At 36.9% G+C, this 18,003-nt stretch overlaps 1 protein-coding gene across 2 annotated transcripts in view; it reads right to left on the bottom strand.

The window, feature by feature from the left end:
• NPAS3 (neuronal PAS domain protein 3) overlaps nucleotides 1-18,003 on the bottom strand; it is a 622,472-nt gene that overhangs the window by 47,378 nt on the left and 557,091 nt on the right. For both annotated transcript variants that reach the window (XM_049825779.1, XM_049825780.1), the window contains one exon: nucleotides 10,356-10,474. In XM_049825779.1, the coding sequence (XP_049681736.1) occupies nucleotides 10,356-10,474 (119 nt within the window). The remainder of the gene's footprint in view (nucleotides 1-10,355; nucleotides 10,475-18,003) is intronic.

An 18,003-nucleotide genomic window follows, 5' to 3' on the forward strand; every position in this document is an offset into this window, starting at 1 on the left:
GGGTAAAGCAGATGGGCTCAACCAAACGCCATTCTTCAGCTAGTATCAGTGCATTAAACAGACAAATCAAGAGGCATGCTTGAACATTTAGAACAGAAGCATAGTGGCTTGTTTGGTTATAAAGCGGTGTACATGCACTCTGGACAATAGAGAAAAAGGACATTTATACTATAGGAATTCTCTGGGAAACATGGCCTGAAACATTCATGATCAATTTTCTGTTCTAGAAGCTAAAACCTGCAAATCAGTGTCCAGATCATTATCCAGAAGTCATTGCATCAGGTTAAGTCAACAAGTGCAAGGAATGAAAGCCTCATATGCTGGTCCTTGTTTGACTACCGGCTTCATGTGTGGTATACTGGTGATGGATACACCACTGAAATGCTCTGTGCCTTTGTTCTCCCATTCTGTCAAATAAGCAGGTACAGAGGAACCTTGCTTCATATGACAGCAAATTATACTAAAAAACGTGGGTTTTGAGTAAATGATGGGCCTGGAACCTTATCCAACCACCTATTCATGTAGAAAGTCAGTGAAGAGCAGCTGCAAAGTAGTACTATCTGAGTGAATGAATGGGGCATTTTGGTTTGCTAATACTTTCACTTTGGTCCAAATATAAAAAAACTACAGTGCATAATGATTCCCTACCATTTTTACATGTGCTTATTACATGTATTGCTTCACACTAGTTGATAAAGCATGGAGGTCTTTAGGGTGGAGAAATCTATGGTGGATACGAAAAAAAATTAATCAAATTGAAAAAAAAGAAGTATCTATATAAAATTTGTTTGTTTTGAAATAAGAAAGACAAAGTTTGCAAGGAACCAAGCGAGCTGTCAGCTGAGGACGTGGATACCACCAGCTCTGCTCCTCTCCCACGACAAGGTGGCAGGAACAGCAGCCTCAGGGAGCTCCCCTGGACCAAATCCAAGTGGCAGAAAAATGTGTTTTTCTGTTAGTACTTCGCTTCTGTTTCTTTCTGAGGAAAAGAATTTTGGAGTAGCTCTTCTACAGCTAGTGGTAGCCCAGCTGAGAGCAGGAGTTCATATTTTTCTAGGTTTTCTGTGAAGGTTCTGCTAAATTTCACACTATCTGATCTGAGTACTTTTTTATTTAGCATCTCATTTTGCCTGTTCAGGGCAACCATCAAAACAAAGGAAGTACCAGCCTGAGAAAATGAAGTGTGATGTGCTGGAACACAGAGATGATTTGACAATATTCATGCACTAGGAAGAAAGGCTGAGGATGAAGTACAGCATGTAATCACAGTTGGCTCTGACACAAACAGCCATTGTTATCTTTGGCAAGTTACTTGATCTCTTGGTATGTCAGCACTTTCCAGCCTCAGAGGAGTGTTGCAATACATTCATTAATATAAATGACATTATAAGCAACAGGAAAAAGCCAATAAAACATAATGCTTTACACAGGTAAGAACCTGCACAAAAGGTAAAAGAAAATTTAAAAACCATGTGGGAATTACAGGTTAAAAAGTAAATGAGAAATAAAGATGTTTTTCCAAGTTCATGATGAGGTCAAATCATAATTCAGTGTTTATCTCATTGTTGCACAATGCAAATAAATTAATGCAGGTATTATATCACTAAGAAGATGTGAAGAGTAGGGAGCAGGAAAAAAAGGAACTTCTAAAAGGATTTGGCTTTAACAGGACAAAGGAACAGCCTGATCCTTATGAAATGTGGGCAGCTAACATTTCAGCATGTATTGAATACAGTAATCAATGATGAAGGAAAAATTACAAGGAAGTAATTCATAATGACAATACTTAAATAGTATTTTAAATTTTTCAGCTGTTTGTAAAAGATATTTTCTCTACTGTTTTTTAAATTTCAAAGAAGATGTGATTGTAAAACATTAATGAGACCCAACTTGTGTAGCTGGTATGTAAAATGAGCTGTACAACCTTAGCTGTTCAAGGGAACGTGCATGGTGGCCTTTCCTTTGTGGAGTGGACATGGAGACGGGCAATAATCCACAGGTTTACCTCCTTGAGTGCAACAACTATGCTTTTTCCTGGTGTCTTCATTACTTACACATGAATGAACAAAGGAACTTCTGCTTGCCCACTAATACAGCCTGTGACAGATCACAGTGTAATGAAAGTAATGTCTGAGTGTGTAGGTTCCACATTTGTGGAACAACTTTATTCCTAGAAGGTATTCTTGTTTAGAATTTTCATGCAAGTCTTCAAGAAAATATTTACTTGCAGAGGCAACAGTGAAAAATACTCTCTTGCAAAAATATATTCTTCTCCCTCTAGTTAACTCATCACATTTCTACAAAAGCTAGATACACAAAAGTGTTTGCATAAGATATCAGGATTATAGCCTTATGACTATCAATTCAAGACTTATATTTTCTATTCAACAGCTATTGATCTCGTTACCAGATCAAGACAATGTGGAACAATGAGAAACAGATTTTCTTAAATGCAAAATTCACTGAAATGCAAGTTTAAGAACCTTCCATTCAGTTTCATCTTAGTTCTGAATTTTTTTGACTGTTTCACACTCAATACAGTTTTACCAGTGGAAGGATGACCCTGCTTCTGCAAGTATCTGCTGAAGAGCAGGAAGATGCACTCACCTACATTAGCTTAATATTAGTTACATTTTTTTAATGTATGAGTTTATTGTCTTTTCTAAGCATACTTTGGACAAAAACTGTGACCTGTTGAAAGTGTAGGGATAATTAAAATGGTTATTAGTGTTTGCATTTGCACATCTAAGACAATGTTTACATTATGAAAAGGAGGTGGGTCAAAATATCCCCTGGCAGCAGTTACAAAACAGCCAAGTGGAGCAGAGATGTGGGCAGCAGCATCTGCCTGTCCTAGAGCAAATTCTGGCTCGTGATTCTTCACAATGAGGTTTTCTTTGCTACTACACAAGGCATACTCCCAATCATTAACAATGAGCAATGGCAGACAACATTGGTGGATAACTTAAGAAAACTGTGGACTGAAGATCTCTCATTTTCAGTAGGCATTCCCACTTGGGAGCATGACACCTTTCTTGCAGCGTGTAATAGGAGGTATTTTCTGGTTCTGACTCTGGTGAGATCTCATTATTCTCATCCCGCTCACTGATCTCTGTTTATTAACACTGCAACGGGTCTCACGCTGCACTACTAGTTCATCTAGATAATTAGTGCTACTTATGAAAGTGAGACAAACGTTTTGTTTCTCTATGACTCAATAATACTTGGTTCTTGAAAGAATGCCAGATTTGGCTTGGAGCTGATCTCTGTCCATTTTTAATATTTTATTATGTATCAGAGTAAATCTTGATCTCATAATTTTCTTTCACTGTTATATCCACTGACTTTTAAGAAAGGTAGCTTCAGAATTATACTGCCTAAAGATCAGAATCAAAGGCAATTGCTGCTAATTTGGTGATATTAACTTTTCAAATCACTTATTCTTTGAAAACAGAATTTATGAAAATAGAACATCTCCCAGAAAGCAATCTGTGTTTGCTCAATTTTATGTTTTCTTCTCTTTCAGAACGCAGTTTGTGATTTCCCATTTACAGAGTCTGGAACACACTGCAACAAAATCACAACTCTGAAGCCATATGACCATTTAAGACAATATCTGAGGAGAAAGACATCCTGATACAGGTGTCAGGAATACTACAGCTGCAGTCATCATGAGGAACGATGAAAGCTTGAGCCTTTCTTTTCAAGAAGACTGCTATTAAAAAGGCCTTTTATATAATACTAACTAGTTAGTTTCATTAGTGCTACTGCAAAAATGAATGCCTAACATACATTTATGTCTCCAGATGGTAGAACAGTGCTATAAATCCCACTTAAAAGATGCTCAGCCCTGAAAATGTTTTTTTGAGAAGGTAGAGTTAGTAGCTGCTGAACACTTTTAAAAAAGCAGTTCATGTATTTAGATGCTATGTGTGAATCAAGCTTTTCCAGACAGCTCTCCTAATAGAATCTCACAGCTCTATAGCAAGGCATAAAATGAACTCTAGTCTTCATAATCCTGTTGCAGACCATCTTTTCTTGAACCGTATCTTTATATCTACAAGTAGATACTTCATAAGACTCAGATTGGCCCATTAGTATTTTGTTCTTTTATAAGTAATGCTGCATCTTTACTAGCTAAGAGACTTCCTTTTGACTAAAAGGTCATCGATTTACATGGGTGAATTCTCGATCAGTTCTTTCTCTCTGACAAATTACCTTTAAGTCTTCCCAGTGCTGAAAAGTCTGGGGAATGCATGTGCTGACATTTAGAAAACTCTTCAAATAATGCTTCCTGATGTTGGTTTCTTATTCCTTCTTCACTCAATTAAGGAGGTGTGGCAGTAGCCATGTGATGAAATACTAAATTCTGCAGTTTTCTTTCTTCCGACAGAGAAAGGTCAGGATACCTTTCTGGGACAGAGCAAAATGCTTGACAGAAAAGATTTCAAGGGGGAAAAATAATAGAAGAGGAGAAAAGAATTTAGGCCAAGCTGGAATGTGGGGTATGTGAATTCCCTCAGGCTGAGGAGGGAATTAAATCTGACTCTAACATAGCCCACATCTGAGAAATGTACTAATCATTACACTGTTATCCAAAAAACCAGCTGCCTTCTTTTTCTTCATCCTTCCTATTCCCCTGAAATGGAAGGTGGTTTTCTGCTGTGTTCTTAACTAGCCCATGATATATTTGGTCCTTAAATTGATTTTGGAATAGGGACATCTTCTTTCTGAATTCCAGATGAGTTTTTCACTTAGATGGGAAACAATAATTTCAATTTTGGATTGAATCAAGAAAATGGTATCACAAGGCAAGTGCAATGGCATAGTTTTGTCTCTCTAACAGAGTTTTTGGCTCTCTTGCCCTCTTGGATTACTGAATCTAAATTCTGCCAAAACCTGCACTTACTTCAAATGCATAACTGAGATTTACAAATCTCGCCCAACTCTTCAATTTCTTCTAAAAAAAGAAATAATAAAAAAATATTAATTTTAAATTCTGAATAAAGGCAGGAATTATGTGAAAAAGGCTAATAATAGAACTGCCATGGACATAAAATTTCAACAAGAAATTTAGATTCCATGTTCAAAATTGGCACTTAAAGAATTCTAGCGTTATGATTTTAAATGCAAAATCTGAAAGCACAGTCTCAGAAAATGTTTAATTTTAAACAAGTTGATAGAAAGGTACCATTGCACAAAACAAAAAATTGAATTCATGTAGACTACAAAGACTAATTTGTGAAAACACTTTTATGGGGTTTTAAATATTTTAAATATTTTGATATAGAGCAACTGATGTATGAGGCACAGCTAACCAAATTTGAATCCTCCATTATTGAAATGCAGTCATTAGATGTGCAAGAAAACATCAAAATTTCTAAACGAAACTTGCTAAACCGAATTTTTTATAGAGTAATTTACTTATTTTTATGCAGTATGTCCACCAGTACTTCAGATTATGCTGCTAGGTTTAACAGTCCTCTGTGATTTAGTAAGTAATGAAGATAACTTTGCTCCCTTCATTACAATTTGGTCAGTTTGTTTAAGCTTGCTTACTTTCCACAATTCTCTTACACATGAAGAACACCAGAGAGAAAAACAGGTGTAAATACCTGCTTTTGGCATTGATAAGAGCTGTGATTCTGTAAAGCAGCAATGCAGGGCTTACACCTGTATCCAGTGCTAACATTTCTGTGCCACATGAAAGGATTTCAGAACTCCTGAATGTGATATACAAATAGCTTAAACAAGTCCATTCCATTCATCTCCAAAGACTATGTATGTGCTTTTCCATAATCCCAAGACTCTTTTCAAAGACACCAAGGCCTCACTTCAAGGCAGAAGTATCTGAGTAACCTAGCAAATATTTATTTTCTCAATAATACAGGCTCAAAAGTCTAAGGTTGTAAGATTTTGATCAGCACATGATAGCTGCTCTATTTACTTCCAGTTACTGAAGAGCCTGCAGTAGACTCATTGCCTTGTGACCTCAATGACTTTGATATTTTAATGACATGGAGACTGTTTCTTGTTGACACTGAATGGGCCAAGGCATCTAGGTAACACAGCAGATAGAAAGTACCACTCCAAGTAGGAAGGTACAGTCTGAAGGATTTTTAAGATGCCCTTAAGTCTGCTGATGGATCGCCATGAAGGTTGATTGCCAGCTTCTTGGGAGACTGAGAGGTCACAGATGTTGGTTATATCAAATTCAGAGATTGCCCCAGCGACAGTAAAAGTACAAGGCAATCTCTTCATGTTTGCTTATCCACCTCTGTAATAGCTTATCATGAAACAGCTACTCCATAAAACAGTAGAGGAATATGTATGGATATATACTAACATATCTGATGAGCTGATGAACTGGAAACTACTGGCAACTACTGGCTCTGTTGATGTTTGATGCTTTGACTACTTTTTCATCCCATTAGTTATGCTTTGTTCAAGAGACCAGTATCAGGCTCTAAAGGTTTGAACAGAAAAAATCCTAGCACAATCTGACATGAAAGTAAATGTGACAAAACAATAACGTGATACTATAGGGGGGTAGGAAAAGTATCATTGGACTTGAACAAAGTAGTTTTCAGTTAAAATTTCCTTTGAGATATGGCTGACAATAGAAACATTGAAGGTGGGATAATTGTTAAGTGGACAGAACTGTGATCCTCAAATGGAGGAAAACAAATGGAAAAGAAGATAAAATGGAGACAACAAAAATCCAAATTAAATACAAAACTATCTTTTATTGATGAAAAAAGTTGAAAAAAGGACGATGTGATACATTTTCAGCAAAGAAAAACAGTAAGTCTCTGCATTACGTATCTTAGACAACAGCTGTAATGGTAATACATTCTGAGTTTTGCAGAGAATGGAATTATTTTTTTCTTTTTATTTATTTTCAATGTGTTTTATCAGATTTCTACATTTTATTTGACTTTTTTTTTTTAAGATTGTAGATTTACTCACTGAAAACTGAATAGCTCTCTAGCACTATATGTAAACTCTTTTCCTACAAGCTCTGAGCCTAAGATTATTAAGAATGGGAAAATCCAATTCAAGAAGGGTGGTAGGGAACAATGAAAGGGAAGGAGAGAGGGAGGATTAATCATGTAACCACTTTCCCATTTCAGACTTTTAAGGTAATATAATTCATGGAAAAAAGGCCATTACCTCCATCTTTACGTATAATTCAGGACTAATTAAATCAGTCCAGGAAAGGGCTATAAACAGGGTTCATCTCATGTCAGAATGGTCTCGAAAGGTCTCTTTGAGGTCTACATAAGTGTAAGCCTATCAGTGTGATTTTGGTTCCAACATTTCTTTTGATAGAAAATTAGTCCTGACTAGATCAACCCAAATGATTAATCAATCTCATTCTCTGACTGTTTATGTGATTTTCCTGAGGCAGGGATCACTCGTTCTGAAAATTGGCTAAGCATCTTGTGGACCACCTCAATCATTTGCTATCTAAAGAAAACATTCATCAGCAGTCCTCAAAGCAAGTTAAAAATGGAGACGTGGTTCTGAGCTCAGTAAGAGTTTGGAACAAGACACAGCCGTTTCACAAATATGAAAAATTTTGTCACTGCTGGAGGATTGAATCCACAGGGAGCTGAATATCTTTGATAGAGGTAAAACCTGACTCACATAAGATACACAGTTCACAGCACACTTCTCCTGATGAATGTTTGTATGCTGATTCAGGAGGGTTACCCACTCACAATGACACAAGAGCTCAAGGGAAGCTGTTAGCCAGGAACCCTTGCTTTTTGCAGAGGGAAAATTCAGTGCTCTGTTGTATTCTGAAGGTGTGAGGCAGTGGCTCCCAAGTCAGCCTGCTCTACCAGGATTTCCCACAGGAACTCTGCTGCACATGACCCCAGCTGGCATAGTGTTTCCTGAGTAAGTGCTGGAGGTCTTCCAGGGACCTCTGATGCAGAACTTAGCCAGCTCTTCCCATGAGCTTTGTCATTGTTATGTAACTGTTCTTTCCTTTGATAATTTTTTATAGCTGTACATCCATAAGGCTCATGGATCTTTCTTAATTTTAATAAAATATATACCTGAACGAATTCAAGAAGCCTTAAGTTTGTTCTGGCACTGGACTTTTAGAAATCAATGAATAAATCGCTAACATTCCTAAAAGTTTTCCTAACATTCACTATAGCAGTTCAGTTTTATTATGCTTGTCTAATACACCAACTGAGAATGACATTTAAACAAAGCAGTTCTTAACATTCAGTTAAAAAGACATTCACGTGATCCAACTCTTCTAAAATGAATACACAATTTTTCTGGGTCTCACTGAGGCTGTGGATAATTCTCCTTCCATTGAACACAAAATGGCAATAACCATGCTTTTGAAAAACTGACAAAATACAATTAATATGGCTGGACACAACTGAATTCAGCCAAACACTGTCAGTTACAAAATCCTTGAAAACGTCAAAAAGCAGAGGAACTACACCTCTATATTTACACCTGCTTAGGACTCACATACTGTATGCAATTTTACTCATGCTGACTTGCTGATGCCTCATGGAAAAATTTGGAAAAACCCAAATGTTTTATTTACAGACAGTTTTTTCAACTATTATACCTTTTCTTTTTATCCATTCTTCGTGTCTAGGAAAAGCTAGCTAAAAAATGATATCTGATCTTTCAAAATTCATTCTGCTCTACCTGTGACATCTCAGTTATGGTTTTCAGTGTTTCCATGAGGCATTAGCAGGTCTAAAAGAAATGAAATAGTATTTATATGATAGACATTACTGAGGTTTTTTTGAGTAAAGCATCTACTGTGAATTTCAAAAACTGTATTGTAATGAGTAAAAACCCCACCTTGTGAAGCCAGCCCATTCTAGATATGTCCTATTCTGGTGCTGGACTAACATTAGATTGTCAGGAGTCCAAGAAGAAAGAATGACAAAGTCCTTCACATGTCTTCCTTTTGTTCTCATCTACTTCTGGCAAAAAAAATGTCAGACTACCAAATCCAGAGACGAATACTCTATTTTTTCCCATTACTATTGGAGGAAAAATATCCCCCCAAAAGCAAGTTCTCTGCCAATCTAACTTTGGCCTAGCCTGGATGGACCGTGCCTGATCATAAAAATTAGTATAACTTCAATGACCTGCCCATTTATTAATTTATTTGCCTTCCTCCTCCTGAGACTGCCAGTACACTTCCTGGTCTTGATATCTTCTGAGACTTGTAAACTGGTCAGCATGAACAAGCACTGAGTGCATTCTTTCAGGTGTTGACAATTAAGCAGTACACAGATCAAAATTTGTGGTGCCTTAAGGAACCGCTGATTCGGACCTAAATTTCCATCAGCAACTACTTTAATCATCTTGACCCAGAAACCATCCAACACAAGGACTCCCAGTCATTTGCTTGCAAAGAAGACATTTCTACCAGATTTTTACTGTGCAGGTAGACTACCTCGATGCTATATTTACAGAGAACTTTGGGGGAAAAATGAACTGGGGAATTTTAATTCAAAGCTCCTCTAAATCTTCCTCTGAAAACTGAAAAAAAAATGCTTGTGAAAGTTTTAAAATTAACACTGACAAGCAACTTCTTTAAATACACACACATTCTCAGACTTCCTTGCGCTACTCTTTTATCTTGTATAATACTTAATGGATGACATGTTTCATTCCGCAAGTTGACAATGTTAAAAATGTGCTATTCCTTCTAGTTTTAGTGTACTGCAAAGCCACTGATAGCTACCGGCACTATGAGCGATATATGACTGAAGAAAAATGAGATTACTGCTGATAAGGAACAAGAGACTTTCATATCTTAAAAGAGTCTGAAATCCAGCAAATACGATCCCCAGCAGCAGATGCCCCTCAGAGAGACAATGAAAGAAAAATGGTGGAAAAGTACACGTTGTGTCTTGTTTCCTTCAGCCAGAATGAGAGTGAAATTAAATAGCTCCAGCATATTGTCTGCATGAAGAAATCCTACCTCTCTGGGAAAAACGTAACCCAAAGATGACTAAAAGTCTAACAAAATGAGCAGTAATTTTCCACTATGGAAGAAGTGACGTTACTCTGACTCATCCTCTTTGGTGAAATATACCTTCACTCTGGAAGTGTTGCTCTTTTGAAGGCTATCATGCTGTTATCATCAATGTTTATCATCATAATGATCCATTTAATGGAGGTGTAGTACCAAAGCCAAACCTCAGGCTGGAAATATTGCATTAATGATTCTTTAACAAAAGGAATGAGACATATGCAAATGCAAAATAGCTCCTTTCTCTGTCTGTTAATGTGTCCCTGGAACATGAATGAACGTAATTTAAAAATGTCAATATTTCATGCTAGAGTGCAACCCTTACCTTGTATCCTGACGATTTGATGTGCACGCCTCGCTTGGTCAGTGTAGATTTCATTCGGATGAAAAAAGAGCGCTCTAGAGTGTTGTCAGTGGTTAGTAAACTGGGGCTTGTAGATTCCACTAGGGAACAGAAAAAATACATATACACATAATTTAGATTTTATACATCCCCTCTAAGCTATTTTTCAGGTGCAATCCTTGAACTCACTAAAAATAAATGACTGATGGATGCTAAGAGTGTTGTAATCAATTTACCTCGTTTAGAAAACGTTTACTTAGCAAAAAAAAAAATTTTGAAAAATATATGTATACTCAATAAGTCTCATTTTCAAGTTATTTTTCCCCATAGAATTTTTAACAGAGATTTGCCTCATTAACTCTTTCTTGCACAATTTTATTATGACTGGAGTTATTTTGTTAGGGTTTGACATTGTTTTAAAAACTGGGGAGATCTTCAGATTCTGACTGCTGAAATAGGCTGCAAATTCTGCAGGCTTTTATTCCCTAGTCTCCAGTCCTCACTTACAGTGATACATAGGGTGACTCACTGCTGGTTTTGAGTGCCTTGATTTCCCCATTACTGAGGGTTAATTATTATCAATAAAGCACTGAGCAACCTGAAAGCAAAAATGCTCAAGTAAATGACACATATTATTATTATTGTCATCATCACCATCATCGTTAATTATTGGTGACTAATTAGTAACTAATGAAATATCTCTGTAGTCCAACTGAAGAGATTCTTCCTGCTTGAAACTATAGCTCTCACCTGTGCTTCCCACTCCCTCAACTGCAACCACTTAAAATAGTAAAGAAATACTCTTAGTATAAACCATGATAAAATAGTGGGTACAACTCAAGTCAGCACTGAGATATTCTTTATACAAACTTTATTATTGCTATTTTTAGCCCTGACAACCAACCTCTTCCCAAAATATTGTTCATGGGAAAAATTCTGGAGCAGTTTACAATAAGCAAGCATTATTGGAGATTAACTAACTTTCAGTTTCAGTGAGTAATTAACACTGAATAAATAAGTTACTTTGAATTTATTCTGCTATTATTTTGGAGAATTGACCAAATTACTAGTAGAAAGTATTTGAGTATTTAAAAAGCATTTGTTATACAGTCAATAGAAACACAGGAACTTGTTTGTGAGCTAAGGATTATATCGAATTGTCCTTGATTTGATATGGTCACGTTGTCCTGTGTTTGTGACATTTCAGCTCTATTGTGATGAAATAACTGTCAACAGTGCCCCTTTCTTTAGTGTTTCTTTTAAGATTTTTTTGTTTTAGAGAGCATGAATTCGATGTCATTTTAAATGTACAGCTCTTTATCACTCGAGGGAAAAGCAGAGCCATGTTATATTTAGTACTTTCATTTCTTCTGATTAAATATGAATTACTATGAAATTTTTCTCATCATCTAACACGCCATAATACGCCAACAGCTTTTTAATACACTATATAAGCACAAACTTCTGCTCTAAGAGTTTAATTTGCCCCTCTAATCCAATCACATCAACCTTATTTCTCTTATCAGAGATTCCCATTTTGAATTAAATGAGCTCATTAGTTTTAATCAAAAGCAGAGAGATCAAAACTTAAACGTAAATGCTTTAGATCAGAACTGTCAGTCAGCCGTGCAGTTCTATTTTACTAAAACACAAGATCAGAGACCCTTAGAACCAATTTTTTCTCGTAAGGGATGCCAAGAGCTTGAAGATGCTATATCCTCTTTTTTTTTTTTCTTTTTTTTTTTTTTTGCTCCCAAGGACAGATTATACATTTAAGGTTAGACTTAATTTAAAGCATTTTTTTTCATCCTGGTGGAAATAGGAAAGTATGCCATTCTGCTGTTGTCTCTTTCACATTTATTGGTGCTGGTCCTTGGAGACCTGAACAAATGTGAAGCCATCACAATCCATGCAACAAACCTGTCCTCAAAAAATTCAGCTCTGTTCAGCAATATAATCTAAGAAATAAAACTCTGAAAGGCAAGATATGTGTTTCAGGGTACAGGATAGTGGAACCCTGAAACAGCAAGCAGGGTCACTGGATAGCAGCAGTAGTGGTAAGATGAGGATCATAATTAATTATTAGTTTTATTGTACAGTACTCAACAGTGCAGTAGTTAAAGAGAACATTAAGAAACCACAGCATGGGTGCTTCCTGCTGTGTGAAGAAATGCTAAAATCAGCTTAACAAGTGTAGTTGTTGTAGTCCAGCACATTATGCTCTAGCACAGGCAATAAGTACAATATGTCCTCATGTGTTCTAATGGTAATTACCTAAACACACAGAAGTAATGTTAATTAAACACACAATATCTCGCACTTGAAAAATGATCAGGCTGTAATACATATGTACCATTCCTAAGCAATTGAAATCAAAATTTCTCTTTTATACACAGTTCTATGAAAGAAAGGAAACCATCTGACATATAGTACAGTGCACTTTTCATTGACATTTTCTGGGCTCATTTCACCTTATATCATAAGCTTAACATTATTTTGCTGTTACTCTAGTATATACAAACCTATACGTCTCTGTAAGTGAATATTGTAAAATGCATATAATTTATCCAACAGACTGCAACAGTGTCTGTCATATAAATATGTATTCTAAATTGTTTGATTTTCTTTCACAAAAAGTACCTGAGAGCGTATGTGTGAGATGGGATTAGTTACCTAAAAGTCCAGAACAGCTTATGAACAGCTTTCTGAATTTCTCTCAGGAGAGAACCATTACGGCTGCTAGTACAAATCTGCATTCAGAGTTGCACCCACCCACGGCAGATACTGTAACAATGCTAACGGTGATTATGCATGCAGGATTTTAAAGGTAGGATGTGTACAGAACACATCCATTGATGTCAGTGAGATTTGCACAGGCATATGTGGAATAGGGACCATTATGAGTTCTCAGGAGCTGATTTTAAATGCCTATCACTCAGACTTTTCAATTTTTTTCCAATTATGTCAAAGGAGGCTAGCAATCTGAGGAACATCAGAATGAAACTCTGTAGCAATTCATTTTTGAGGTTTGGTTTTGGTTTGTTTTTTTGGGGGGGGGGGGGGGCCGGGTGGTGGTTTTTTTGGGTTGTGTTTTTTTTTTTTTTTTTGGTTTAATTTGCAGTCTAAGACCTTTAAAAAAGCCTGAAATAAGCAAGGTCTGCTTGGCTTGATACTGTAGTAACTAAAGATGTCTTTTACACTGAAAAATAGTGCTCCTGGGCTGAATTTACTGAGTCTAAACCTACTGTTGAGTTATAAACCTCTGAAACTGTGAGTTTAGAATGCTAATAATATGATAAAAGTCATTGCTCACTCTGTGTGAATGAAAGCACTACACACTGTCAGGCTTAGAAGTATAAAAACTAAGTCTGGACTGTCTTTGCAAAACAGATAACTGTGTACTCTGTTGGGAAAGCACTTGCCTTTGTGTGTCCTTAAATTTCTTCAGCAGATAGTACTAAAGGAATAAACCTCTTCTCTTTCCATTCCCAAAGTTGCTAATGCAGGATGAGATTTCTGGACACAAGGAATGCATTGTCCATTTCAAAGGGCATGAATCTGCAACCCAGTATACCCATACAAAAGTGTCATAAATGTTAAAATGTTAACTAAGAGCCATAGAGCCAAATGGGAAGATAGTAAGAACTACTAGCCAGTTCACAAAATTATTTAGTTATCTCCTCCCAAGCATTTCTTTGTGAGCAAGCCTTGTAGCTCTGATCCTTCAATGGACTTTGCCTTGGGAATAATCTTGGGCCCAGACCCCACAAACTAGTCACGTCCTGTTTAACTTCACATACTGGAAGAGTTCTTCTGATGTTAGTGGAATGTGTACTTGTAGATAAACATGCACATAACTGGAGGACTGAGGTCCATGGCTGTGATCCTGCAGTGATCATCAGATGTACTGTGCATCTGTGTGCAGCCTGACTACCTTATGCTATGGAGCAAAACAATGTAAACCAATGCAAATAATTGCTATTACACAGCAATAGCACAAGCACTATCCCCATGACTGATTCACAAGCACATTCAAATTCAGATAAACAATTTGTCCCCCAGGAAAAAGGAAGTTCCAAATTTGATTTATGTCTTAAATAACGAAATGCTGCCAAATCAGTCTGAATAAATATTCACCAACTTCTGGGTTTTTTTCCCTCACATGCATTAAAAATAATTGAGAGAAAAAAATGCATTTTCACATGCCTAACAGATAAAAGACAGGCTTCTCATTCTTAGGAGGACGAGAAGCTACACAGGGAAAACTAAACACCAACAAGGAATTGGAGGGGGTTGGTGGGAAAAAAGGTTATGGTTTAACGTACAGAAAATTCTGGATTTGATAGCATTTCACAAAGTTTTCACCTGGCTTTCATTTGTCTTCCTTGAAAACTGGTGTCTATACAGCTTTTAAGAGACATTCTCAAACACCAACTATACAGCTCTTAGAGAAACAAAGTAAAAGAACATATAAAATAGTAAGAAGAAGGGAGCTCCCTTCTTGTGTTATCTTCTACACTTGCAAACTTCTTCCCATATTTTCTTAAAGTCTTATAATCCTTTGCACAGGCATCTGAGAATTATTATGTTCAGATGAATAATTAGGTAATACAAATCTATCATTTTCAGTTGGACTAGATGTATCTTTGTAAATGTTTCTATTTCCTCTGTGCAGTTTATTGTCTGCAAACAGGCATTCAAAGACTTTCTAGGAAAATTTAACCTTGAGTAGTTAACTGTCCTGTTTTTTCTCATATTATTGCCTCTTAAAGTGTGTTTTTAATCAGAAAAGTGACTCTCAAAAAAGCACTGTTGCCAAGGTCATTATCTCCCTGTAGCTTACAGATCAAATTTGATCATTTTATAAGCTGAAAGAGAGATTTTTCTAACTACTAGCCCAGCAAATACAACTCAAAACTTCAAGTTAAGACAAATTATTTCCAATAAGTGAAAGTTACTATGAAATTATACTTTGCACTTCTGCAAATGCATGGTTTTAAGTTAAGTGGGTTCAGTCTGATTGCAGGCTGAACATGGGCAAGTACTGGAAGCTAAAGCTTTTTCTAGGAAGGTGCTGAAGATTCTTGGACTATTTGGATGAACCATTTAGGCATATCTATGCACACGGGCAGTCTGCCTGGAGATCAACTGGTGAGAACAGAGGTAGCAATTTCTATGGGTGCTCTGTTGGTCTCGCGGGCATGCTCAGGGTCTTGCAAAATCAAGGACGATCTGAACTATTTAGTTAACATTGTGGGTGGCAAAGAAGAAGCTAGTTCATTCTTCCAAGGCAATAATATCTCTAGAAGGAGCTGTAGAAATAGTATATTTGCTGTGAGCTGTCCCAGTTATAAGCAGGAACTTGAATTCCTGAATAACCAGATTTGGATCTGAAATTCATGGTGCTTTTATCTAACTTGGTAAGACTCTTAAAATTTCTGTTTTGCTATTTACTGAAAAGCTGAAGAAGTTAAGAATTGGACTGCAGGCTTTTGGTGACATAGTTCCCTTCTTTCTTTTACACAGAGGGAATAATGCTGGGTTCTGGCCAAGGCCTCACTGAAAAGGGGAAGGCTCAGGGCAGCACTTCCAAAAGAAATGGAAAGAAGGATGACTTCCTCTAAAGAATTTATTGCTAGGTAATGTTTTCAGACAGGATAATAAACTGTTCTTTCTTGTCATTCTACCTCCAATATGAAGACAATTCACTTTTCATGACCTATAAGCCTATTAGAAATTCAAAGGCATAAAAACTTTAAATCCTATCAGACTTCTGTTGAAAGCTGGTTCTTTTAATATCTTTTTGTTTGTTTGTTTAGTTGTTTTTTTTCTCTCTCATCCCTCCAAATTTTCCAGATCCAACAACTGATGAGATGGGCTGGCATCTCAGATTGTTTCAGTTAGGTTGTCATTATATAAAATCTTTAATTTTTTACAATTAATTTGATGCTGAACACTTACATATATATTTATGTCATATTTTTTCATAATATGAAAATTATATAATATATATTTATATAGAGAGATATGACTATTTTAATAATAAAAATCTGTAATTACTGGGCTATGGCCCACATGTGATGGTGCATAATGTTAAGGTTAAGCATAGATGTTTGAAACTGGGAGAACAAGTAACTAACTCAGATATATACAGTGTATCTTTTTAATGTGGTAAAAGTACCTGCATTCAGGCAAAAGTCAAGTCAGTGCAGTAGCAGTGAATTTAGATACAACAGCCAGAAAAGTGGGAGAACATGTTTAATATTCGATTCGCCTTATACGCTGTGGGTTTACAAGAACTTGGATATTACAGAGGAACCTGTTGATGTGAACTCTTTGGCCACAATACAGTGTAGTTAATATTTTTAATTTGTAAAGTTAATCCTGACTTTTTGATTTGTTGAAAATTGCCTCCAAAGGAAGTAGTGAAACCCCCAATGCTTAACTATACAAAATTTAATGGGCCAAACTATTAGAAGTGCATTAAGAAGATGTCGTGGTTTAACCCCAGCCAGCAACTAAGCACCACGCAGCCGCTCACTCACTCCCCCCCATCCAGTGGGATGGGGGAGAAAATCAGGAAAAAAAAGAAGTAAAACTCCTGGGTTGAGATAAGAACGGTTTAATAGAACAGAAAAGAAGAAACTAATAATGATAATGATAACACTAATAAAATGACAACAGCAGTAATAAAAGGATTGGAATGTACAAATGATGCGCAGGGCAATAGCTCACCACCCGCCGACCGACACCCCGCCAGTCCCCGAGCGGCGATTCCCTGCCCCCCCACTTCCCAGTTCCTAAACTAGGTGGGGCATCCCATGGTATGGAATACACCGTTGGCCAGTTTGGGACAGGTGCCCTGGCTGTGTCCTGTGCCAACTTCTTGTGCCCTGGCTGGGCATGAGAAGCTGAAAAATCCTTGACTTTAGTCTAAACAATACTGAGCACCAACTGAAAACATCAGTGTGTTATCAACATTCTTCTCATACTGAACTCAAAACATAGCACCGTACCAGCTACTAGGAAGACAGTTAACTCTATCCCAGCTGAAACCAGGACAGAAGAACAGTTCCTTCATTTCAGGGATGAATTCTAAGTGACTGTTGTGGTTTAACCCCAGCCAGCAACTAGGCACCACACAGCCGCTCGCTCACTCACTCCTCCCAACCCAGTGGGATGGGGAGGAGAATTGGGAAAAAAAAAGTAAAACTCATGTGTTGAGATAAGAACACTTTAATAACTAAAGTAAAATACAATGTAATACTAATACTGATATTAAATATATTAATAATAATTGTAAGGAAAAGAAATTAAATAAAATAATTAAAAAAACAACCAAGAAGATGACAAGTGATGCACAATGCAGTTGCTCACCACCTGCTGACTGATGCCCAAGCAGTGAACCGACCCTCCTGGCCAACCCCCCCTCGCCCCCCCGTTTATATACTGAGCATGACATTCTATGGTATGGAATATCCCTTTGGCCGGTTCGGGTCAGCTGTCCTGGCCGTGCTCCCTCCCAGCTTCTTGTACACCTGCTTGCTGGCAGAGCATGGGAAACTGAAAAATCCTTAATTTAGGATAAGCACTACTTAACAACAACTAAAATGTTAGTGTGTTATCAACA

This window comes from Accipiter gentilis, chromosome 22, assembly GCF_929443795.1.
Source record: "Accipiter gentilis chromosome 22, bAccGen1.1, whole genome shotgun sequence".
NCBI classification, from domain to species: Eukaryota; Metazoa; Chordata; class Aves; order Accipitriformes; family Accipitridae; genus Astur; species Astur gentilis.